Source organism: Oryza brachyantha, chromosome 1, assembly GCF_000231095.2.
Source record: "Oryza brachyantha chromosome 1, ObraRS2, whole genome shotgun sequence".
Classification (NCBI taxonomy): Eukaryota; Viridiplantae; Streptophyta; class Magnoliopsida; order Poales; family Poaceae; genus Oryza; species Oryza brachyantha.
In genome coordinates, this window is record NC_023163.2 from 9,683,327 (window position 1) to 9,708,092 (window position 24,766).

Consider the following 24,766-nt stretch of genomic DNA (forward strand, 5'->3'; position numbering starts at 1 on the left):
TTTCTATATTATTTAGTAGATATTAAGGTTAAGAAGAAAATACTATAATAAACTATAATAATAAATAGATTGAGCTTGGATGGTAGGGGTAAAATATGAAGAATCTTGAATATGAAGTGATTGATGGGACTAATAGTACTATATAAATGCTCATATTTTAGAACAAGATTCAAATGCTAGAAATGCTTACATTTTAAAACGAATGAAGTATATCATTATTGATCAGATGAGATCGTCCTCTCCACTAGGATCTTTGGAAAGTGCAATAGGACAAAAAGGTAAAAATAAATCCATCCTTGAGAAGATCATCTTTTGAAGTGCTACATTTTAGAGTAGTCTAATTTTTTTCTGAAACAATGTGGCAAGTGGCCTTGCAAAGCTGTTTAACCTCTATTTTCACCATCATTACGCACACACACAAGTCCTAGTGTTAGATTGGTTGCTCATCCTCTTGGGTCAAACAATATATACATAAGAGAAATGTTCAGCGGTTGAGTACAATTTAATCACTTAGTTCATCTACATCATCAGTATATATGCCATATTCCTACAATAGTTGAAGCATCCTAAATAACTATTAATTTATTATTTATTACCCATTATTATTTGATTCTACCCCCTCTCTCTCTCCCATAACTAGCTTCCTCTTTCGATGCCACCCCTGGTTTCCTCCGCACAAAGTCACCAACTGTCTCCTTCACATCTGGTGACCTCCCATGGTTCAATGTTAAGCACCTTTGATTTATAGGAAAAATATATATAACTTTTGGAGGATATTAATTCTATAGGAATAAAATCGATTTCAAAACAACGATTGTGTCCTATTGTTTCCTTTGGAATATCTATGGATTGAGCAATTCTTTAGAGATTTTTGAGAAAAATAAGCATGAGGTTCTACCTCCCTTTTCTTTTTCCTATAACTCTAAATTCCTATGTTTCTTCCGTATGTCAATCAAATAATAATGTTGGTACTTTCCTATATTTTCAATTAGGGAGCATGATATTACATTCATGCTTTTTTTTTCTATCCCTATGTTTTCACAATCCAACGTTTCAAATGGCCAAAAAAAAATAGGATCATCTGTCATAGCATGTTGCTACGTCAAAGGTGAGTATAAGGTGTATTGTTCACGGTTTGATCCGTGGTGGATGGTTCAGATGGGTTGCTACAGTAAACCTGTTGCATCAAATTCAGGAACTGTAGCTTCAGCAAAAGCAACCATGCATGCATATTCGCTGCATTGATTTTAGATAGTAAGCTATAAGCTGGTTATAAACATATTTTAATAAGATAAGAGAGGAGAGAAGATCAGTGGGCTATAAATTTATAGTCAACTACAGCACGGACTCCAATACGTAGTATATGTATATGATAGGTGAGACATTGTAGTATATGTTTTTGTCGGTAACTATTGTATGAATTGACTATTAGATTGGTTATAGATGAATTGAAGCCAGTGGTTGACTATACTATTGAGCTTGTTTTTACTGTTCCAATCACACAAACAGTTACACAGCACATGCTACCGTAGAGGGCTAAAGTAACCCGAATTTAGACTTTTTTTCCATCGAATCGAAACAGATGGCTCAGATCAAGTGTTACAGTATTTTAACACTGTTTGTGATATTTTTCACTGTGCTCCTCATGTGAACATCCGGACCCTGCATGCAGGCTAGCTAGGGGCCTCTACAGCTTAGTAGGGCCATGATCGAGTTGGTTATTTAATTTTAATGGCCATTGTAACCTCACACGCCGATCGATGATGTTCAAAAGAGGCACACACATGGAAGTAACCATAAATTAATATTAACAACTTTGCAGAGGATCATCCAAATTCTGAAGACCGGAGAGAAGAAGGAGCTGTCTGTTCTAGTAGCTATAGCTAGATAGGCGCTGCCGTCCTCAACTAGTTTAATTTAGTCGATCTTAAGTTGTTTAAGCTGCCGGACTACCATGCATATTACTCTGACTGCCGGGTGTTTCATGTACTGCCAATGCAGCTGGTCGATGAGTCCATGGCATGCATGCTTATTAATTAGTAATTACGTGGCCATGGATCTGGCCGTACCCGAAAAGAGAAACCGTGTCCTCTTACTGTTGGCCTGTTCAAAGTTCTACGCTGGCTTGGCATTTCTCTCGACGTTTTCCTCTTACTAGCCTCATGAAAGGATACTTCTTGTTTACACATCTACTTTTTCTGTAAGGCGTCGATGTTCGGTTTCACTACACAGTTTTTAAAATAGCTAACTCGATCAAACGATACATGAAACAACTACTCACAGTGCAACATTTCATCGTACCATTTTTAAAGCTAAATGAAACACTTACTGCTGAAAGTTTGATTACATGCAGAGAGTGTTTGATTGGATGAAACGCCTCAAGCCCCTTAATACGAGTTTCATTGGGTTACCGAGTACTTGGTAATGATGCCCAAAGATTTTATGGTCATAAAACTAATTCTCTCTCTCCTTATAGTTTCATGCAAATATTCACTTTTGTGTTGATGTGTCACCTAATTAATGTATATGAAACCTCCATTAAGACTGGCATAAGAAACCTGCCTGTCAATCTTTTGTCAATAGCTGACATAAATTCGTTATTGAAAATGAGATCTGTCGAACTTTGCACCGGGGGCGGACGGCATTTCTCAACTAGGTTCTTTTTGTTAATTATAAAGGGGTAAAGTACATGCATGGCCGGAGTTCTCATGTTTTATCTAGGTTTTTATACACTAAAAATATAAATTTTGATCACATGATTTGTTAAACGAGTGTGTCATTCAACCGCTGCCTCATCTCTCCTCTCCTCTCTCTCTCTTCTTTTCCCTCTCTCTGCTCTCTCGTTCTTCCTCCCTCCTTTTCTCTCACATCTTGATATGTTCCGTTGATTTGGATTTGTTAGTTATTGATTTGTGAAATGACTCAAGTAGCATTGTGATTTGTCTCTAAGTCCTTCATTTGTATATTGATATGTGTATTCGGGATGTTCTAATAGCTATGATTTTGATTGTCTATGTATTGATTTTATTGGATTTGGACATGGAAGCTATACAACACTAATGTCTCTTCGGAATCAGCATCGTGGGCCACTTCTATTGTAGAGCTTTATGCTAAGGGCATCTACAATACAAGACAAGATTTTTCTATATTATCCATGCCATAAAAAAATAAAGAAACTAGTATTGGACATTGCACTCCCTCTCAATGCAAACAATATTAATTTATATTTGAATTAAATGCTATCCTTCTCTCATTAGGTTTTGGAAGTAGGGTAGAAATTTTTTCTCATGCACACCTAATTTCCTTTTCTTTAGTTACTCACTCGTGACATTATCTTTTATTCTATCTGACAATTTATTTAATTATATGGACATCATCCTAGTCATTGTATTATAAATGTCCTAATTAAGCTTGGACAACCCACAATATTTTTTGGCAAACAACAACTGTATTCGCTTTAATTAATTACTCCTTTTGTTCTACATCGTAAGAATTTTTAGCCCTACTTAGATTCATGAATGCTGATAAATCTATGCACATATATAAACCATATAGGAGTATATTCATGGTTGTGTTATGTTTGTTGATAAATGAGGAAAGATGAAAAATTATCTGATTTTCTAGTAGCTATTTAATGTTATAAATGATGAAATTAACTACTACAAAATTAAAAATCTTGGAAAGAACGTACGCAAAAGCTGATAAATAACTGACAATAATATATGAAGAAAAGAGCGCATCCATAGACTTATTCAGCTCTGGAGATTAGGGTTCAAAATCAAAACAGAAGGATCAACTGATCAAGTAGTAGCAGAGGCGATGCATAGGAGTAAAAGATAAGGCCGTATATACCCTTGAGCTCCACATGTCACTTTACAAGAGAATTCCCAATTAATTAATTTGGTACCGGGCCAAGGCCGGCCGTACCAGGCCCCTACACATATATTATTGCTCTCTCATGTATGTTTCTTCTCCAAGGATTATTCTCATGTTTTGTTATGCTTGGCAGTTAGGGCCTAAAGACTCTCTGTCCTTAACACTACCACTTCCCTCCACGTGCATTAATCATCTAACACGATAGAGGCAAAATAATTTAGATGTCTCTTATTAAATACTCTCTCCGTTTCATAATGTAAGATGTTTAACTCTTTTGTTTGTAATGTTTGACTATTTGTCTTATTCAAAAAATTATAAAAATATCATTTATTTTACTTGTGATTTACTTAATTACCAAAAATAACTTTAAGCACGACTTATCAATTTTTTATATTTGTATTAAATTTTTAAATAAGACGAATGGTCGAACGTTGCAACCAAAAAAAGTCAAATATCTTAGATTATAAAATAGAGAGATTATAAAATAGAGGTAGTAAAATAGTTATATGTAGTGAGAGGTAGATATAGGTAAAATAAATAAAGATTTAAATATAAGATGATTGACGTGATAACTATTACTTCACAAATCTATTTTTCTAATAAATTAAATTCTAGAAATACACTGGTTTTCTTAATAAATTGAATTTTACAAATATACTATTAGAAGACAGTTAATATATAATTGTTTCGGGGGCTGCTCATGCATGCCCGCTGCGGCTCATGTCAATGTCGGATTTGACACATGCTGATCAATTATATTTCAGCATTGCAGTTTCAGTGCAAACCACATGTATGGATTCAACTCTCGTATAATTAATAACCCGGCTTTTGTATGCGTTGCTGTTGCTGTTGCTGTTGCCGTGGAAAAGTTGTACAGTATCTTATTATATTGATACATTGATCAATTATTGAAAGAATATAAAAATATCGAGATGTCATGGCTTAACGAGAGGAGAGATGAAAGCAACTTGTATCCTAAATAACTGAGGTGATACGGCTTTGTCACCACGGAAGAGAAATGCGAACATCTTCGTCTTTCGGTTTATACTAATAAGGCTTATAAGTTAAAATTTAAATTTTTAGCTTTAAATTTGAGTTAATTTTAGTGTTTTTATCCTGATATATACGGTGACGCTACATAGCACGCCACAAAAGCTTCGTGCGCTATGAAGCAATGTAGCGCGTCACACCGCGATCAACCAATCAACCTCCACGTGGGCCCACCCCTCCCACCACCACCACCCCCAATAAAGTTAGTGGAGTTAAAAAATAACTGATAGTATGGGTGTTTGAGTTAAAAAAATAACTTATATATGCGTGAGAATGTTTACTACGATACGTTGTAGACTTAAAATTTAACTGCCGACCATATGAAAGAAATGTGTGTGTTTATTGGTTGAGAAGTTAAAAATTAACTGATGACCCCCACAGCTTTTAGTCCCCATAAAGGTTTGTGGAGTTAAAAATTAACTAATGACAACGTGAAATGAATGTGTTCATTTACTGGTTCATTTGTAGTCGTTCGATGTGCAGTTAAATTTTAACTATCATTCAAAATGTCTGCGTAAGTTTGCTACCTTCTAAAATGACGTAGTTATTGCGATGTTGTACTTGTTGAGATAAAAAATAACTTGCCATACTCAACAAGTACAACGTCGCAATAAATAGGTCATTTCCAAGGTAGCAATCTCACGGAGACATTTCGAATTATAGTTAAAATTTAAATGCACATCAAACGACTACAAATGAACCAGTAAATGAACACATTTATTTCACATTGTCATTAGTTAATTTTTAACTCCGTAATCAGACTAAAATTTGTGGGGTTCATCAGTTAATTTTTAACTCCTTTATCAGTAAATGCGCACATTCTTTTCACGTTTTCATCGGTTAAATTTTAACTATATAGTGTATCGTAGTAAACACCCTCATGCATATATAAGTTATTTTTTAACTCCACTAATTTTATTGGGGGTGGTGGTTGGAGAGGGGTGGGCTGATGTGGAGGATAGTTGGTTGATCGCTGTGTGACATTATCTCTGTGGTGCGCTGTGTAGTACAACCGTGTATATATAGATATATATATAACCCCTCCAATAATATTTGTGTATGATGTTAATTTTTATAGTTGTTGATAGTATAGTATAACAAAAATTAATAATCAAGGGAGGTTGTGTAAAAAGCTAATGTACCTTCATTTTCAAACCAAGGGAGTATTGGACCCTTTAATTCCTCTAAATCCATACACGATTGTACAGTCTTTTTTTTCTCTAAAGGAAAATGGCGTGGTCTAAACGACTAAACGGGTCTTGATTTTTATTTATTTATTTGAGAACTCTAAATGGGTCTTGATGCAGAGTCTTGTGACCTGATTTGCCTGGGCCTAAAACCCGTGTCCAGATTGCAGCCCATCGTCCACGGAATTCAGTTCACAGCACCACCGCTCTGGGTGGGACTGGTCCTCGTCCTCAGCGATAAATGCCGTCAGAGTTAAATCAACCCTCGTTATTCTGAATGCGTATTTTACCGTCCTTTAAAAAAAACTCGAGATATCAAATTTTTCATCGTAAAAGTCTAACGTCTTAAGCTATATTAAATATAGCACGTACCTTACGATATTAGAATTTTATATTAATTTCTTGTGCGCCTAAAGATACTTTTGATGAAAGATGGTAAAAAGGCCATATTTCTGAATGTCATCATTTGTTGAGTAACAACATCGTTGGGATGTCATTTGTTGCGTGCTTATGCGCTACATTAATTTCCTATATATCCGTGGAGGCCGTTCACAGCTCTGCATCTCGTGCTGTTGAGTTGAGTACTTGATCCTGAGAGGTCATCGCTGCACGATACCTGATTACCTGTAGCTGAGAAAATGTTGTGCACCGTCGAGCTAGCGTCGTTGAAGTCACTGCACACGCCAGTACAGGCTACAGTGATATTTGGGTTATATGATATTTTATGGTAGTTATTTGAGAGTATTTACTCCAGAACGATTATGTGTCAATATTTTTATATATAGAAATTCTTTTACGAAACTACGCGCATAAGTAGTTAGTAATGAAATATTTTAGAAAGCAGCCAATGGGTGGTCCGGGTGATCTTTGGACCACTCTCTATTTTCGCAAAGAAGAACACTCTCTATTATATTTTACTTTATATGTTTTGCAACTTTAGTATTTTACTGGATTTATGATGTGATAAGATATTATTCCGTATTTATTAAGTAAATTTTCTATATGTATATTGAGTCCACAATATTACGAAGTTTTAAAGTATTACTCTTTCTATCGCAAAATGTTTGATGTCGTTGACTTTTTTATATACGTTTAGGTATTCGTCTTATTCAATAAATTTACATAATTATTAATTATTTTTATCATTTTATTTATTATTAAATATACTTTTATACATATATATATATATAACTTTACATATTTGATAAAAAAATTAAATAAGACGAATAATCAAACGTGTATAAAAAAATTAATGTCGTCAATATTTAGAGACGGAGACGGAGGTAGTATACTGGAATATCCAACTAAAAATTTGTGGAACTACCACTCGTATCTCGGATACGTGCTATATGGATCATCCCTCTTCCTTTGGAAGCAAACCAGTCATCGATCTTTGCCGGGCAAGACGCCAAGAACACATCCACCAAATCTTTTGACCCCTGGGAGACCAGACCATGCCCAAGAACTCACTCACGCTCACAGACTCACAGTCACAGACACGGGCAGAAGATGCCCCTCGGCAGCAGCAAAACACATAAAAATGGTTATCCCTTTGTGCTCACATGCGCATGCATGCTGATGCAGCCTTTGCCTAGCCACTGCAAATGCAACCTGTGACCTCCAATGCCGTTCACATGATCTCACTCTCTCTCACTGTCACGCACATTGAGCTGAGCTCAGCCTGAGCAGCGTGCAGTGTGACTCCAGTGAGCAGAGCTTACACCTCGGCCTTTTTTTACATGAACTAGCTTCACAGTTGCACATTTCACATGGCAACAGAAGAAGCAGCAGCAAGATGGCTTCTTCTTCTTCTTCTTCCCCAATCTCCACACAGGAAGCAGCTCATCTTTGCTCTTCTCCTCGTCCTCCTCCTCCTCTTCACCTCACTGCAGAGCTTGCACTGCTACCCTGCTGCTGGTGGTGGTTACAGTGAGCAGGAAGCTGATAGGGTGGCCTTCCTCCCTGGGCAGCCAAGGAGCCCACAGGTCTCTCAGTTCTCGGGGTACATCACTGTGAGCAGGCAGAATGGCAGGGCACTCTTCTACTGGTTCTTCGAGGCTCAGGCACTGCCATCCCAGAAGCCTCTCCTGCTCTGGCTCAATGGAGGTTGCAACGGCTCGATCATTTACTTCTTCTCATTTCAGTTTGTACCTTTCAATTTCATTTGTGCCAAGTGTGCCTACTTCAGTAAAGATGTGAGCCTTTTGGTATACATTGTGACATGCATGAATGGATATTTATATGCAGGGCCAGGTTGCTCATCAATTGGATATGGAGCTGCATCTGAACTAGGACCACTCAGAGTTAGCAGGAATGGTGATGGGCTTGAGTTCAACAAATTTGCTTGGAACAGAGGTGATTCAGAAACTCTGCACTTTTGTTCATTATAATTATTCCAATTGGTTTGGCCAAATGAATAAAATGGTATGCGAATTCTGTTGTTTTTGCATTTGATCTTGCCAGAGGCCAATTTGCTGTTCTTGGAATCCCCTGTTGGGGTTGGCTTCTCCTATACCAACACATCCTCTGACCTCACCAAACTGAATGATGGTTTTGTAGGTAATTGAGTATTATTATTGATAAAGTATATTTTTGTTGAGCATTATCTGCAGCACTTGAGATGCTTTGGTCATCTTTCTTCCTTGTAGCCGAGGACGCATATAATTTCCTGGTAAATTGGTTAGACAGATTTCCACAGTATAAGGACCGTGAATTGTACATTTCAGGAGAGAGCTATGCAGGTATTTTTCACATGAACATGAAATTTGTTCCCTTGGCCCTCCTTTTGTCGTATTAATGCATCAATTTCAGGTTAGAGTTGACATTGCCAGTCAGAAATTCATTAGTGGTAATTACTTGTATGTAATCCTTATTAACCATGAATTGACTTCGAAATCAACTCAATTCAAAAATTTACTAGATTTGATAGTTCAGATTATGCATATAGGTGTACTCATCACTAATGATGTCTACGACTATCTGTCTTGAAGTTCTAACTTTTAAGTGCAGGGCATATCTTTGTCCTGTAAAACCACCAAAAGAAAAGGTTATATAGTCGTTTCGGAAGAAGGATACCTAATCAGTGAAAATAAAACCAATGTGACTTGACATCATTTCTTTTTCGCAAATCGTTTTCGTACTATTTAGAAACCAAGGCATATCATCCTCATTTTCCAAATAAAATGTTTCATTCCCCCGTTCGATTGGGCTTTACAAGTGGCATTGGCTGGTCATACTAGAATTATGTGATATTTCATATGCGGTGAACAAATAGATGCTCTACAATTCCTTTTCCCTGTACATCACCAGCAAGAATATTTGCATCAATGCAGGTCACTATGTGCCACAGCTTGTAGACCTTGTCTATGAGAACAACAAGGATAAGATGGCCAACAGATACATCAACCTGAAAGGGTTCATTGTGAGTACTATGCATTCACTGCCTAGTTTGCCAGTATTACTGGTTTTGGCCTTGTTCTTTCATATTTCAAAATTTGATGGCAATACTATTTGGTGAAGTTCATTTTATGAACTCAAAAACTCTTCGATGAGAATTCAAGAGCTGCAAGTAAACTTCACCCATAACATTTCAGTAAGATGCTGACAACAATACTGATACATTTTTATACTGGAAGATGTTCATTCTTTAATTTAGATAAGAAACATTAACTTTTTATGTTGATATCTCCTTTTAGCAAGATTTACCCAAAAATTTGTTCATATCAATGAATTTTAGAGAGAAAAAAAGGCTTGCAGTTCACAAAATAAGTTCAGAAATTTCTGGTCTCATAACATTGTTACATGTCCCGAATGTAGGTTGGTAATCCACTAACTGACGATCAGTACGACTCGAAAGGTTTGGTTGAATATGCTTGGAGCCACGCAGTTGTGTCAGATGCAATTTACGAGCGCATCAAGAAGGCGTGCAACTTTAAGTTCTCAAACTGGACAGATGATTGCAATGAAGCCATGAACAGTATTTTCAGACAGTATCAAGATATTGACATCTACAACATTTATGCACCCAAGTGCAACCCTGCTCAAACTTCAAAAGTAGCCGCCGTCAATCACGCATTTGAAGCAAGTGATCAGGTAGATGACAAATAGTTCGAATTAGTCCTGTGCTGCTTCTGAAATTCTGAGGCTTGTTGTTTGACTTGGCAGGAACAATTCAGTAGGAGGATTAGGATGTTCTCGGGATACGACGCATGCTACTCATCATATGCTGAGAAGTACTTCAACAAGCCAGACGTGCAGACAGCATTCCATGCAAATGGAAATGGGATGCTCCCTGGGAAATGGAAGGTTTGCAGGTGCATCAGACTAAATCTGTTTCATTAAAAATATTTAGATTGGTAATTTTAGGTGGCTTAAAATCTCAAAATTCCATATTTCACTTAAACCTAGCAGTAAATGTAACTATAAATGGCCTTATATAACTTACTTCATAATTCAAAACACCATGATTGCAATAATCACACATTTTTATTCTGACATGTAGCCATCTTTGTCTAAAAGAATGTTAAATGGATAACTGCTGAGTGAAAATATTGATTTGAAATATTTTATTTTTCATTTATCACGCAGTGAGTCTATTCTAAGGTCCTACAACTTTTCGGTGCTTTCTGTCTTGCCAATCTACTCCAAGCTCATTAAAGCAGGACTTAGAATCTGGCTCTACAGGTGTGTTTCCTCTTCCTGTATCTTTAGACCATTTTCCTGTCCCAGATACATGCAGGCCTGAGCATTTTCATCACCTATCCAAGCAAGTATATTTTCCCCTGATAATGCTTCTTATTACTCCTCAGAAATACAATGCTACTTTTCTCTGAATTTTAATCCTTGTAAACAGCTGCTAAATTAGTGCTAGGAAGTTAATAAGAATTTTGTCCATGCAGTGGAGATGCCGATGGTAGGGTCCCGGTGATCGGATCAAGGTATTGTGTGGAAGCACTTGGGTTGCCTATCAAGAGGGAGTGGCAACCTTGGTACCTGAACAGACAGGTCTGAATTTCTGAATTATCATACTACCTTCGTCCCATAATAATTTCATTTTTCGTTTTTCCGTGTCTAACGTTTGACCATTCATCTTACTTGAAAAAATTGTACAAAAAACTAAACAAATTAGTCACACATAAAGTACTATTCATATTTTATCATCTAGTAACAATAAAAATATTAATCACAAAAAAATTTCAAATAAGACGAAGAGTCAAAATATTGTATCAAAAAACTAAAAAATGAAGTTATTATGGGACGGAGGTAGTATCTGTTTATGAAGTTACATTAGTTAAGTTAGTTTGTGAATGGATCTGTATTCCAGACTTCCAATAGCACTGATGTGGAGTTCACTTGCAATATAGGTTGCAGGAAGATTTGTGGAGTACCATGGCATGACCATGGTGACAATTAGAGGTGCTGGACATTTGGTGCCCCTCAATAAACCTGAAGAAGGGCTCGCTCTGATGGACGCATTCCTTCTTGGTAAACAGTTCTTCACACACCGATAACAGGTAAATTTAGTTTTTAAAGTGAGGGATATTTGTTCTTAAAACTTTTTCAATGAGTGTCAGCTGTCAACCTTTATGTCAGGAGCCATGCCATAACTGAAATACAATTTTTACCAAAGGAAACAGTTTGAATTTCAGGCTGATCCTTTTGGACGATGCTGCTGTTGTATTTTTCATTTCTTGCCGTCTTGTCTGAAGCTTCTTGGGTCTTGGTAAAATTTTGTTGACTAGGACTTGTCAAATTTAAAGCATCTCATGTCTCAAGCACTTACACTGATGAAGCTGAGCTAAATGTCCACAGGATTAATGAGGAATATTATTTTGCAACATAAGCACAAACATAAGCAGCATGTAGAAATTATTGTACACGGTGATATCTATAGTTGAGAAGTTAACTCAGACTATGTATCGTACACTGACAATTGCACACAGAAAGCGCCTAAAATACACGTATTATTTCATATTTTCATATGCTACTACTTATTTATTCTTTGCTGTTCTCTTTGAGTAAATCTCATCAAGGTTGAATTCATCGGTTGGTTTTTGTTGGTAGTTGCGTTTCTGAAAGAAAGGAATTAATTAGCACAAGTGCTTGTTCTGGCTTGTCTTGAGGCACTGCATGGCCTGCTCCTCTGATAGTGGCCATTGTCAACCCTTGATACTCAACAAATCTCCCAGCAACCTGAATTGGATTGCATAGGTGAAGAAATGATTGAACTTAGGGCATGCAATGTTACAAAGTACTCCCTCTGGTCATTAATATACGGTATTTCTTAACAGTATTTTAGTATAGAAATTCATCATATATACGATAGACGACATATTTAGAGGGTAACAACCTGATTGTTTAGGTACCATGGTTGCCACTGCAACTTAATAGGAAGGCCGAGGGCTTCTACGCAGTACCGGGATCCAATAACTGGAACCCTACCATCCACATCGCCGCTGTAGCAGAAATGATAATTTCCTTGTTGATCTCAAATTTTGGATGACTTTGATAAATTCGAAATTAAATATAATTTAGTGAGTATAACAAGTAAGAGCAGGTCCTGAATGTAAGTATGAATTATTATATTCTTGACTGACATTAGAAACTTTACAAAGCCAACTGATAACAGTCAAAGGCTCAGAAATGAGAAGAAAATTTATTTATTTTAAAAACATGAAGAAACAATGAGAAAAAAAAGTAAGTGTATAGTCCAGTTTAGTTTGTAGCATAACAGTTAATATTTTGATCTAACTCTTAAGTAAACAATTATTCAAGAACCGAACCTGTACATCCAGACTCTTAGTCCAGCCTTAATAAGCTTAGAGTAAATAGGAAGAACAGAGAAGACCGTGATATTGTAGTTGTCGAAAATTGAATAGCTGCACATGTATGGAGAATGTCATTGCTGGTATCCAGCTAGCATAATTGATCCACATCAGAAGAAAAGCCCATGCATATATCACCTGCAGATACTCCATCTTCTATCCTTGATCAATCCACTGGTATTCGCATGAAGTGATTTCTGTACATCCATCTTGTTCATGTAATCTTCGATGTGCATCGAATAGCAAGGATCATACCCTGAGTACATCCTCATTCCTTTAAGTCTCTTCTGAAATGTACATTCAGTTATCTTCAGGACATTCTGTTTTCATATTTGCTACAGTACCAATACTATAGTTGTTAAGCACTGCAGTTACCTTAGCTTTCATAGCAGCTGTACCGTCAGAGGTGGAAAAGAGCTCTGATTGATCACTGTTGCACTTAGGTGCGTATACATTGAAAATGTCAATCATGTCATACTGGGAATATACAGATCCCATTGCATGGTCACACTCATTGCTACGGGGTGATAACCTGAAGTCGCAGACACTGTTGACATGCTTATAAAGTTGATCTGAGATCACTGAATGACTCCATGCAAACTCGACTAGTGCCTTGTAGTCATAGTAATCATCAGTCTCTGCATTGCCAACCTGAAAAGTACAGGTGCTATTAGTGATTAAATTATTCACAGCTTGTTTTGGAAGAACATGCTGGATGCAGAATGTGCTTAAGTTACATGGTTACAGGGTTTAGTATTTCAGTATGCTTAAACTCACCAAAATTTCGGAAAAATTCAGATAAGAAAATGTAAATTTGAATGAATTTTTCAGTGGATTTAAATATTTTTTGCTGAATTCACATAGTTTGAAATTTTCAGACAAAATAATTCCGTGCCAAGGGGGGTTCCAAAATTTTGAATTGAAATTGCAGGCCCTTGTGGGTACTAGTATTATATGATAAAACTATTATAATTTGTAACACACTACTCGCCCTACAATTAGTTTCCTTAGCAGCTTTTAGAGCTAGAAAATTCAATAGACAGAGATCCAGCAAAGCACACAAATATAAACTCATATAAACATGTGTGGGAAAATAGCACTACAAATAAGGCTTACATATAATTTATAATATATCATTCTTTTACCAGAAATCTGGTGCCAAAAGAAAAATGGACCATTTTCATAAGGGTACTTACAATAAACCCTTTCAAATTGATATGCTGATCTGTTTCAAGGTGCTTGTTGCGCTCATAAACCACATCAGCAAGCTGAGGAACATAGTGCCCTGTTGCATCAAAGTTGTTAAGTGTCTTATTATGTAAGGAGGATTATGTTTGCATGTCTGAAACACAGTGGATGAGGTGGATTTCAGCATATGGCCTTGGCATGTGTGTGTCCACTAGATGACCACTAATGTTTAAATCTCAATACTTTTGACTATCTATATAGTTTATTGTGTAAGCCACTCTCTCCTTTGACCCTTAATATGACTGTTTTGGGCTTAGTGACAGCAGCAAACAAAAAGAAATATTTTGAAAGTTAGCTGTATTTTTCAACAGAATTACAATCAACAACTTGTTCAGGACCTAACAAAGACAGCATAGTGGGATCCATGTATTGGTGTGGACTGAAGACTTCAAGGAATAGGATCTACATGACTACATATATTCTAGGCTAACCCTTTTGACTACAGAATAGTGGGCAGTGGAAAGATGGAGGATTTATTCCTGTTTTGCATGCTTAACACACTACTCATTAACAAAAGGTGAAAAGCAATATCTTTATCTTTTTTCCTTGTGGGCTTATTCAACCTTGCAATGCTTTTGTTGGAAGAAAGGGAGCTGTCTGCACATTACCTGCATAGCTCTCTCCAGAGATGTAGAAGTCATGGTTTTTGTACTGAGGAAACCTCTTGAACCAATTCACCAAGAAATTGTAGGAGTCCTCAGCTGCATGGATCGAAAAATACGGTTAATAAAGGCAATAACAGAAAATATTGGACTTTCAGGCAAGTAAATTGAAGATCATTAGACAAGATGAATACCGACGAAACGGTCGTCAATGTTGTCTAGGTCAGAAGAGGTATTTGTATAAGAGAAGCCAACTCCAACAGGAGATTCCAAGAACAACAAATTGGCCTCTGAAACATGGAGAGGAACAATCACAGGTTTAATTCCATTATTAGTCCCACATTGACAAGTAGCAACACGATTTTGGGGCATAACACCGGTACAAGCGGTAGAAGAAGAATGAAAATATCATACCTTTATTCCAGGAAAACTTGTTGAATTCCAAACCAGTACCATTTCCATTGACCATGAGTGGCCCCAATTCAGAAGCTGCTCCATAGCCCACAGATGAGCAGCCAGGACCTGAAGATGGGAAATTCAATTGAATGGCAATACAAAACAAGCAACAGTGAAAAAAAATAAATACAAAAACGGCAGGGTAAAAACTCTATGACTAATTAGATATGATGAACTAAAAACCATCAGATAAGGTGAATAGACAGCAGCAGACAAGTCAAAGTACAGAAAACTAAGCTGAACAACCACTTTTTTGCTTACTACTGATCACTATGAGTGAATAATTATCAAACAAAGAAATGCATATGCTGAATGCACAAGTAACAACCTCCATTGAGCCAGAGAAGGAGAGGCTTCTTGGAGGGCAGTGACTGGGCCTCAAAGAACCAGTAGAACAGTGCCCTGCCATTCTGGCTGTTCACAGTGATGTAACCTGAGAACTGAGAGACCTGCTGTGAGCTCCTTGGCTGCCCAGGGAGGAAGGCAACCCTATCAGCCTCCTGCTCATCCAGTGTTGTGATTGTCTGCAGCAATGAGAGAGCAAGCAAGATGATGAAGAGTGGATGGTGGCACAGGGATTTGAGCCTTGCTTCTGCACAAGAAGCCATAGGATTTTTTTTTGTTCTCCTCTATTTCTGTTCTGCTCTTTCTTCAGTGAAAGAGAGTGCAGAACTCTGTGTGTCCACTACTCAGTGTTTGGAGGGGAAGATATTGCAGCATTTGAACATATATAGGAAGCTGCCATTTGCTGGTATGTGTGATATTTGAGATACTTTTCTTATATGAACGTAAGAAAATCAGAATTGTGCTTGTAAAAGTCCTTGACTGGTCAGCTGATAGTGCAGTTAAAAAATGGTTTAACCGCTGTAACTTTGCACTTTCCAGTGTCCACAGAACAGGTAAGTTTATAAAACTCTCAAAAGAAAAGGTTGGCACTTCTATTGGAGAATATGGTATATCTATATTTTTTTCAATGTTTTGATATTAACTCAGTTGTATGATAAAATAGATAAATATTTATCTAGAAGTCTGGAACAGTTTTTCATGAACACTATTTCAGTATGTGTTTATCATTTGCAGGTTTGCGAGATGCTATCAAGTTTGATATTTAAATTTACACAAAATTCTAAAATAACCAATCATATCTATTGATTTTCTTAGAGCAAAAGAACTTCAAGTTTGAATTTAACCAAACTTTGGCCAGTATGCCACGGGCTAAACTCATAACAATGATCATTTTTTATGTTTTTCTTCCTGAGGCTATAATTAAGTTCACCAGTCATGTGCAAAATACGTAATATTTTGTCATCGCCTTGAATCTTTAGGATGAATCACAAGACAATATTATAAAGATTGTCTATATGATATTGAGTGTTTCTTTTCATATTAGTTGATATTAAAGCCGTTGGGTTAAATTCCACTGGCACTTTTTGTCATCTTCTCAATTTTTTCATCGACTCTAATTGAATCAATTACCACTAAGCTATCGCTACTTCTGCCCGTCCTATTCTGCAATCCCTTGTCACCATTGCAAGTGAGGCATGTCGGTATAGATATAGGTGAGCCAACCTACAAAGCCACTAATAGTGGCATCTGCTTATAAGGACACTATAAGCGGGTTCGTAGACTGGTCCTCCTATACGTAGGTACATCTACAGTAAAGTTCGAGCTTGTCCACTGGTCATGTCCTCCCCTCTTTGCACTCATGCCCCATTTAGTTCCTAAAATGTTTCCCAAAAGCGTCACATTAAATTTTTGGATATCTAAATGGAGCATTAAATATAGATGAAACAAAAAACTAATTGCACAGTTATGGGAGAAATCGTGAGACGAATCTTTTGAGCTTAATTAGTCCATGATTAGCCATAAGTGCTATAGTAGCCCACATGTGCTAATGATGGCTTAATTAGTCTTAAAGGATTCGTCTCGTGGTTTTCAGGCTAGTTGTGAAATTCATTTTTTTATTCGTGTCCGAAAACCACTTTCGACGTCTGGTTAAACTTTGATGTAACCATTCCAACAAAAATTGCTATCTAAATGGGGCCTCGATCGGTCCATCGACCCCACTCCCTAGCCTCCACACTTCAATTTGTTGTCAAACTAATTCCATTCAGAAATCATAATATTCATAGGCTGGTTTGCCAAAAAGGAAAATGTAGGACCTATTTGCTTAGAGACCAATAGGAGCAATCTGCAATTGACTATATCATGGGCCAGAAGGCTAAAATCCAGCCGGCTATCTCGGCAAATTGTAGGCAAAATCTTACCTGCTTATGCTACTTTACAAGCCACCAAGAAGGATCCTGGATCCTGGTCGCCTTTGACATGATTGCCATGTCGCGAACTGACACCGATTGCACAAATTCGAGCAAAAATAATGCTCCTGGCAACGCTCAGCAGTGACGAGTCTTGTTTGCAACACTGACGCCGCTTTCTGCTGAGTTGGCTGCAGCCAACGACAAAATGAAGTTTCTACAAACCAAATAAAATGGTACGAGCAAATGAGCTTAACTGGTTAGGTTCTTTTTTGAAACCTGTCCGAGAGTTCAAATCATAGATTTGATACATATTCTAGTTATACTACCCAAAAGTATCATGATCAAATGTCATTTTCATTGGCCCCCGAAAATAATTATGACAGTTGAGACAACTTAGATGTCAAACCGATGTTAACATCTGAAAATCGAATGCATTTGTGATTTTTCAGCTCTTCGAGTTTACTAGCACTAGCAATCTGGCTCAATCGAGATTAGAGTGAGATATTCTGCATTCATAGAAGTTGAGGTTGGTCACATATCCCAATTCGACGAGCAAACAAAGTAAGGGTCAAATAATCGACCCTTTCGAGTGTCCAATCACAAGCCACTGCATTTCAAAACAATACTTCATCCGCACATCATCACTTCTAATTATACTTATAAGTCAAAAATTAAAATTGTGATTTTTTATCATAATTTATTTAGTCCTAGCTTTTATATCACTAAAAATCACATATATAAAAATTTTATTCATAAATTATTTTTTATTTATAAATGTCTCATTTGTAAATATGCGTTTACCTTTTTTTTTCCTTCACAATCCCTTGCTAAACTACAAATAATCTCATTCCATGGACAAGAAACCTGTCAAAAATTAAAATTGAGATTTTTTATCATAATTTATTTAGTCCTAGCTTTTGTATCACTAAAAACCACATGTATAAAAATTTTATTCATAAATTATTTTTTATTTATAAATGTCTTATTTGTAAATATGTGTTTACCTTTTTTTTTCCTTCACAATCCCTTGCTAAACTCATTCCATGGACAAGAAACCTGTGTTCTTCCTAGAATGGGTAAAATACATTTTTGGGGACGGCAGACTTCAAAAGAAAAGGTTAAATAAGTTACCTACAGAAAGCATCAAAGCAGGTAAACCATAAGCCGGCTATTAAAAAAAACAGTGGGTTACTAATAATTAGTAGCTAGGTATAGTACAGACGCTACTAATAATTAGTAGCCACGTACGGTACAGACTCTACGAGCCGAGTATAAGCAAGTATATTCCAAGAAGATAAAAGAAGAAAAAGGAGAAAAGAGGTGAACAGGTACAATAGCAAGCTATAAGCTAGATAAACTACTAATTTATAGTCAGTTATACACGAGCTCCAAGAGATATGTGAGATCATGTATTAATTATTTATAGGTAACTATTGTACAAATTAACTATTAGATTAACTATAGATGAATTAGAATTAGAGCTAGTAGTTAGCTATACGAGACGCTTAGTATGCATGACATATAAACCATATATTAATATTTTATAAGTACCTATTATATAAATTAGTATTAAATTAACTAGATAAATTAGAGCCAGTAGTTAACTGTTAATCTCTCAGGATGAGACTGCCACATCTCAAGTCAGTAGAAAACTGGAAACATCAGGACGAAGATTCAGTAAAGAAGCATCATAGTTGCAGGATTAAGAACGAAGCACCCAGAAATTTCAGAGCTGAATTAGAAGCTACACAGCATAAAAGCAAAAGCCTCATCTTTCCTCATACAGATGTCCTCAGAGGCTGTTAATCAACACATCAGCAGTATGAACTAACGACTAACATGACTGGACCCTCTCATGTTTTGAGCTGCTAAACCTACCCACAGATGTCCTAAAGCTACAAGCATTTACCAACAATCTCCCCCGAGAGGATTATTTTCTTTCTAGCACCCTGCAGAGGACCACTGATCCACAGATGAGCTTCTCAACTATCGCTTTGATGGTCTACCGTCGTCGTCGTCATCATCATCACCGTCGTCATCGTCGTCGTCGTCTTCATCATCGCCGCCTGACCTCTTCCTCTTCGAGGAGGATTGCGCCGCCTTGACAGAATCGTCACCACCGTCATCGTCGTCTTCATCGATCTCTTCATCCTCAGCACCCTCACCGTTCTCATCCGGCTCAAAGTCACTGGAGTGCTCTTCGTCTTCTGCATCACCAAGTGGCTTGACCAGATACTCGGTTCCCAGCTCCTGTAAACATTTAAATGGAAGGCGTGTCATGACTAAATTGGGTTAAAAGAATCAGATATTACAGTGCATAGTGCAACAGTAAGCTTTGATTGCCTTTGAAACAAACTTAAATTTGACTAAACATGATGATAGAAACAACTTTGGGATCAGACTGACGTGCAAATTTTCATCATTCTGAAAATAAATCCATAAAGGACATCTGAGATATTGTTCGTCATTTCCCACATAGAAAGTTGCTTGACAAGACCTTGGCAAACAGGCCTAGATTCAGAAAAAGTATACTAGTGTGTAACAACAAAAGATATACTGTGCTACTTTTGTCTTATGTGATCACTACTGGCCCACAATACTTTCACTTACAGGGAAAAGAAATCTTTCTCAGAAACAACCATTGAGCAAATGTTTATTTCCCAGAGAAACAAACAAGATAAAAACATCAATGGAGCATCCAAATATGAAGATCTCCAAGGAATTGTAGTGGAACAAATCAGACCAGGTGGCCCTCTCAGATCTACAGAGAATGGGATCAGACTGACGTGTAATGTTTAATCACAGGTAGATGAGATCTACCCTCAGAAACAACCTCTGGAATAATTTCTTCATCATATCCCTACATAGGAGCTAAGCCTGGAATCTTTCACATTTGATGCTTTCAATCTTCGAGCACGCATTGAAAAGCATCAGATAGCGATGCCCTTTTAATTTCACCAAGTAGGCAGCTTTGAAAGAAGAAACGAAAAATATAAAGGTTTAAAAGAACAGACAAAGAATTGGATCAGAACGGCAAATCAGTTCTTTTGCAACACTGGGTGAGCAAGGCTCATCCTCAGAAACAGCCTCTGATATAAATCATCATCTCCAAAAGCACATGAACAAGGAAAAAAAACAATTACTTTCTAAAACGCTCCCCTCCCAGATCTAAAGTAAGTTCCTCCCAAGTGGCATGCAAACAACAATCGATGAAGTGGTTTGGATCAGAACGGCAAATCAGTTCTCTTGCAGCAATGGGTGAGCAAGGCTCATCCTCAGAAACAGCCTCTGATATAAATCATCATCTCCAAAAACACATAAACAAGAAAAAAACAACTCCCCTCCCAGATCTAAAGTAAGTTCCTTCTAAGTGGCATGCAAACAGCAATCGATGAAGTGGTTTGGATCAGAACGGCAAATCAGTTCTTTTGCAGCACTGGGTGAGCAAGGCTCATCCTCAGAAACAGCCTCTGATATAAATCATCTTCTCCAAAAACACATAAACAAGAAAAAAAAACAATAACTTTCTAAACCGCTCCCCTCCCCTCCCAGATCTGAAGTAAGTCACTCCTAAATAGCGTGCTTTCCCCTCCCAGATCTGAAGGAAGTCACTCCTAAATAGCGTGCTTTCTAAACTGCTCCCCTCCCAGATATAGAGTTCCTCCAAAATGGCAAGCAAACAGCAATCAACGAGTGGTTTTGGATCAGAACCGCAAATCAGTTCTTGTGCAGCACTTGGAGAGCGCTTGGCCCATCCTCAGAAACAGCCTCTGATACAAATCATCATCTCCAAATGTAAATCCTGCAGCTAATACATTACAGATCTGGCCCCCCACCATAGCAAAGAACCCAGATCCAGTAGTTAATTTCACATGAGCCCATAGGAGAATCAATATTAGGTGATGATTTCTAAATCATGGTTTTGTCATAATCCAACCAAAAACCATATGCTGAAGTTCTTGGACAGTGGTAGACACATCCCTGTGCTCACAGGGACAGCCAATGTCCAATTATTTTTTAATAATAAATGAATAAATAAATAAAATATTTCCAAGGTAACAAATGCTCTTGGACTTTTCTAGGTGCTGAAGAGATGGGCCTCTGATGGGCTTACATCAGAGACCACACAATAGGACACCCACAGCAAGTGGATAAGACTAGACTAGAAAACCTAGCATGTCCTTATGGGAAATTACCACATCAGTTATGTGCAAAGGACTGGAAAAGGGTAAACGGTATGGCAGGGAACAATCACCCAGATCTACAGATAATACGGAAGCAGGACTCTTTTTTGCCAAAATAAATGAACTTTTTTGGTCAAGATATTTTTATTTTGCCCAAAAGAAGACTTCTTTATTCCCAGATCCATTTTCCTGGGAGGAAAACAATTCACCCAAAATAAGTTTTGACCGGCGACAGAACTAGCCTGTTTTTATTTTCTTTTTTCCACGGATCTAAGGGATTTTTCGGATGAAAATAAAATTTGAAAACACGATGACCAGAAACAAAAAAAGCTCGACCTTTCTGGAAAGGTTTTTAAGAGGAACAAGGCTTCAAACTCACTCAAAACCAAGCAGATACATCTGCTGCAAAAAAAAAACGCTACATAAAAAATGAGCTTTTCTTTCGGGGACAAAAGGTAGTGAACAGATCTGTTAACAGAACTATTTCCACGGATTTTTAAAAAGCAGAATTAACGAGAAAACGCACAGCAAGCTGAAGAAATTTTCGTACTAATTGCAACAGTAAAGCGAAGATAGATCTATCGGCGCAGAAATGAAGAGCACGTGAACTGAGCACACTAGCAAAATATATAGAGTTATTAAAGACAAAATTTTGATAAAAAAATTAAGATGCGAAAATTATACCTCCTGCTCGTCGCCCTCCACTTCGTCCTCTTCCTCTTCGTCATCGTCGTCGTCGTCGTCATCGTCGTCGTCATCACCGCCCTCCGCCTCCTCGCCGTCCTCATCCTCCTCGTCGGAGATCTCCACCACGTTCTGCCCCGCCGCGCCCTTCTCACCACCCTCTTCGGCATCCCCCTCCTCGTCGTCGTCGTCGTCCTCCTCCCCGTCCCCATCCTCGTCGCCGTCCCCCTCCCCATCAACCGCCTCCTCCTCCTCCTCCTCCTCCTCCTCCTCCTCCTCATCCTCGACTTCCGCATCATCCTCCTCCTCCCCGTTCACCACCTCCTCCCCCTCATCCGCCTTCTTGGCCGGCGCCGCCGCCGCAGCAGCAGCAGCAGCCGCCTTCTTCCGGGCAAGCTCCGCCGTCCGCTCGTCCCCCTCCTCCACCTCCACCTCCACCGCCGGCTTCATCTCTTCCCCTATCGATCCAACACACACTACGGCTACACAGGAACGAAATCCTCGCGAAGAAGAGAACAAAGAAAGATCCCTCTCCTCCCTTCCCTTGCTTGGGTTCTCGCTGTGGCGGCGGAAAATTTAGGAGGAAAATTTGGGCGAATTTGTAAGCGGGAGGGGGGAAGAACAAGGGGCGCTGGGTCTGGGTCTGGGCGGATGGCCGCGGGGAGATCCTGGCCGTCCGAGACAAGAACAGTCACGCGGATCGGTGACGTGGCGGCCGATCGGACGGCTGCGGGGGATCAGTTCGTGGAGCGGAGGCGGAGGACTCTGGGGGAGGAGGGGTAGGAGAGAACGGCTAGGGCTGACGTCAGCGTTAGGGGGGGGGGGGGGATTGGAGAGATTCTTTTTTTTGTTTTCCAATGGGAAAAAAATATATTTCAGAGTTAGTATAGTTCTGTTCTCTCGTACTACTGAAAACAAGCGGTATGTTTCTTGTTGCAGATATATGGGTCTGTTTAGTTCAAAAAATTTTTTAACGATATCGAATCGAATGTTTAGATATCTAAATAAAATAATAAATAGATATGAATATTAAAATTAATTACATAGTTATAAGAAAAATCTTAAGACGAATCTTTTGAGCCTAGTTAGTATATGATTAGCCATAAGTGTTACAGTAACCAATACGTGCTAATGATAGATTAATTAGATTCAAAAGATTTATCTCGAGGTTTTTAGACAGAATCTAAAATTTATTTTATAATTAGACTACATTTAATACTTCACGTGATCGTACGCGTCGACGTGAACTCGCCCCTAAATATTTTTGGTAACTGAACGAGCCTGTGTGTGTGTATTGTATCCGCAGGAAACTCTTTGCGTTCCTTTAGTCATTAACGGATTGTAAGCATCTAAGCAAATAATGTATACTCCCTCCAGTTTGATATTTTTTAAACAATCACACAGACTTTCTAATTCTATCGTTAACCGTGAATTTATATTAATTTGTATAATATATAAATAAATATTTTTTAAAGTACACTTTATGACATTTATACATGTTGTTGTAGTGTTTTTAAAAGTTTGACTCTGTGATTATCTAAAACAACAATAATTATGGAACTTGAGTACGCTCCATTCCACAATATAAGATTTTTCAGTCTTGACTATATTCATATGGATGAATCTAGACGTATATATAAATATAAATATATATATATATTTATTTATTTATTTATCAATTGATAAATTTATAACAGGCTAGAAAGTCTTACATTATGAAATGGAGGTAGTATTTGTTATTTGCTATTATACCCTCATGTTTCTACCAATTATATATTTAAATTCCCATGTATACAGTGAAGTAATAAAGAGTTTAAAAGCAGTGATTAGACATAGATGAAGTGATCTCTTGTTAATTCTTAGTTTTTTTTACTTTGGTGGCTATATAAATCCTTCAAAAAAAATCGCCTTTCACATTTTAGTTTCAAAAAAAGAATTATACTAGTGCTTTTATCTCCTAAAATCATAAAAACAATTCTAAGTAGTCTCATCTTAACTGGTTAATTATTGGGTTAATTAGATCCATGCCATAATAAATTTACCAGTTTTGAAATATGCCATTACAATTTGACTAATTGTAAAGATGCCACTATAATTTTAGAACCATTTTAGATATAACATTTTTGGACCAAATTGCCCTTGCACATGCCAATATCGCAGTAAATAGCAGTTGGGCAATATGGTCTAACTTTTTTAAAAAAATACACCAAAAGGGTATGGAGTGACATATTTACTTCTAAAATTATAATTGCATACTTACAATTAGTTGAATTGTAATGGTATATTTCAAAACTAGCAAATTTATAATAGCATGGATCTAATTAATCCTTAATTATTGTGGTGAAAATTATTCACCCAGTTCCAGATTCTAGATTTGACATTGCTCTTGTATTTTTG

The 24,766-nt window shown here is 37.5% G+C and overlaps 3 protein-coding genes and 6 non-coding genes across 13 annotated transcripts; 1 reads left to right on the forward strand and 8 right to left on the reverse strand.

Moving 5' to 3' along the window:
• Positions 1–7,875: 7,875 nt before the first annotated feature.
• On the forward strand, positions 7,876–12,084 carry LOC102709781 (serine carboxypeptidase-like 26). 4 transcript variants are annotated; one of them, XM_015842710.1, is made up of 11 exons: positions 7,883–8,219; positions 8,361–8,468; positions 8,577–8,672; positions 8,762–8,854; positions 9,446–9,534; positions 9,930–10,205; positions 10,278–10,426; positions 10,701–10,796; positions 11,012–11,117; positions 11,477–11,626; positions 11,706–12,084. In XM_015842710.1, the coding sequence occupies exons 1-10, from the start codon at positions 7,883–7,885 to the stop codon at positions 11,621–11,623; spliced, it is 1,497 nt and encodes a 498-aa protein (XP_015698196.1). In that variant the 3' UTR covers positions 11,624–11,626; positions 11,706–12,084. The 4 variants fall into 4 exon arrangements, with proteins under 4 accessions (XP_006644136.1, XP_015698196.1, XP_015698201.1 ...); XM_015842715.1 differs by having other exon boundaries at positions 11,750–12,084; XM_015842722.1 differs by having other exon boundaries at positions 11,762–12,084.
• LOC102710063 (serine carboxypeptidase-like 26) lies at positions 12,036–15,945 on the reverse strand. 2 transcript variants are annotated; one of them, XM_006644074.2, is made up of 10 exons: positions 15,572–15,945; positions 15,202–15,309; positions 14,982–15,077; positions 14,794–14,886; positions 14,134–14,222; positions 13,313–13,588; positions 13,076–13,224; positions 12,896–12,991; positions 12,463–12,568; positions 12,036–12,305 (listed from the first exon to the last, which is right to left on the reverse strand). In XM_006644074.2, exons 1-10 carry the CDS (start codon positions 15,849–15,851, stop codon positions 12,153–12,155), a joined length of 1,446 nt encoding a protein of 481 aa, XP_006644137.1. In that variant the 5' UTR covers positions 15,852–15,945; the 3' UTR covers positions 12,036–12,152. The 2 variants fall into 2 exon arrangements, with proteins under 2 accessions (XP_006644137.1, XP_040375772.1); XM_040519838.1 differs by having other exon boundaries at positions 12,076–12,305; positions 13,076–13,221.
• Positions 15,946–19,203: 3,258 nt separating this feature from the next.
• Positions 19,204–22,959, reverse strand: LOC102710650 (prostatic spermine-binding protein-like). Its single transcript, XM_040519839.1, has 3 exons — positions 22,664–22,959; positions 22,370–22,618; positions 19,204–19,751 (listed from the first exon to the last, which is right to left on the reverse strand). Exons 1-3 carry the CDS (start codon positions 22,817–22,819, stop codon positions 19,488–19,490), a joined length of 669 nt encoding a protein of 222 aa, XP_040375773.1. The 5' UTR covers positions 22,820–22,959; the 3' UTR covers positions 19,204–19,487.
• On the reverse strand, positions 19,891–19,977 carry LOC121053344. Its single transcript, XR_005811027.1, has one exon. It is a non-coding gene; the product is annotated as a small nucleolar RNA Z122 (small nucleolar RNA).
• Positions 20,271–20,365, reverse strand: LOC121053345. The gene has a single exon (XR_005811028.1). It is a non-coding gene; the product is annotated as a small nucleolar RNA Z122 (small nucleolar RNA).
• On the reverse strand, positions 20,520–20,615 carry LOC121053348. Its single transcript, XR_005811031.1, has one exon. It is a non-coding gene; the product is annotated as a small nucleolar RNA Z119 (small nucleolar RNA).
• Positions 20,719–20,814, reverse strand: LOC121053350. Its single transcript, XR_005811033.1, has one exon. It is a non-coding gene; the product is annotated as a small nucleolar RNA Z119 (small nucleolar RNA).
• On the reverse strand, positions 20,901–20,996 carry LOC121053349. Its single transcript, XR_005811032.1, has one exon. It is a non-coding gene; the product is annotated as a small nucleolar RNA Z119 (small nucleolar RNA).
• On the reverse strand, positions 21,199–21,296 carry LOC121053351. Its single transcript, XR_005811034.1, has one exon. It is a non-coding gene; the product is annotated as a small nucleolar RNA Z119 (small nucleolar RNA).
• Positions 22,960–24,766: the final 1,807 nt, after the last annotated feature.

What these genes read in the sequence shown, in the direction of transcription:
- LOC102709781 (XM_006644073.2), top strand. Translation starts at nt 7,883, where the DNA reads ATGGCAACAGAAGAAGCAGCAGCAAGATGGCTTCTTCTTCTTCTTCTT. An exon ending in TTCAGGAGAGAGCTATGCAG is followed by an intron (nt 8,855 to 9,445) that starts GTATTTTTCACA and finishes GCATCAATGCAG; the next exon opens with GTCACTATGTGCCACAGCTT. An exon ending in TCAACCTGAAAGGGTTCATT is followed by an intron (nt 9,535 to 9,929) that starts GTGAGTACTATG and finishes TCCCGAATGTAG; the next exon opens with GTTGGTAATCCACTAACTGA.
- LOC102710650 (XM_040519839.1), bottom strand. Translation starts at nt 22,819, where the DNA reads ATGAAGCCGGCGGTGGAGGTGGAGGTGGAGGAGGGGGACGAGCGGACG. An exon ending in ACGGGGAGGAGGAGGATGAT is followed by an intron (nt 22,619 to 22,663) that starts GCGGAAGTCGAG and finishes GAGGAGGAGGAG; the next exon opens with GAGGAGGCGGTTGATGGGGA. An exon ending in TGGAGGGCGACGAGCAGGAG is followed by an intron (nt 19,752 to 22,369) that starts GTATAATTTTCG and finishes AAATGTTTACAG; the next exon opens with GAGCTGGGAACCGAGTATCT.
- LOC102710063 (XM_006644074.2), bottom strand. Translation starts at nt 15,851, where the DNA reads ATGGCTTCTTGTGCAGAAGCAAGGCTCAAATCCCTGTGCCACCATCCA. An exon ending in CAAGTTTTCCTGGAATAAAG is followed by an intron (nt 15,078 to 15,201) that starts GTATGATATTTT and finishes TCCATGTTTCAG; the next exon opens with AGGCCAATTTGTTGTTCTTG. An exon ending in CTAAGAGTCTGGATGTACAG is followed by an intron (nt 12,569 to 12,895) that starts GTTCGGTTCTTG and finishes TTTCTGCTACAG; the next exon opens with CGGCGATGTGGATGGTAGGG.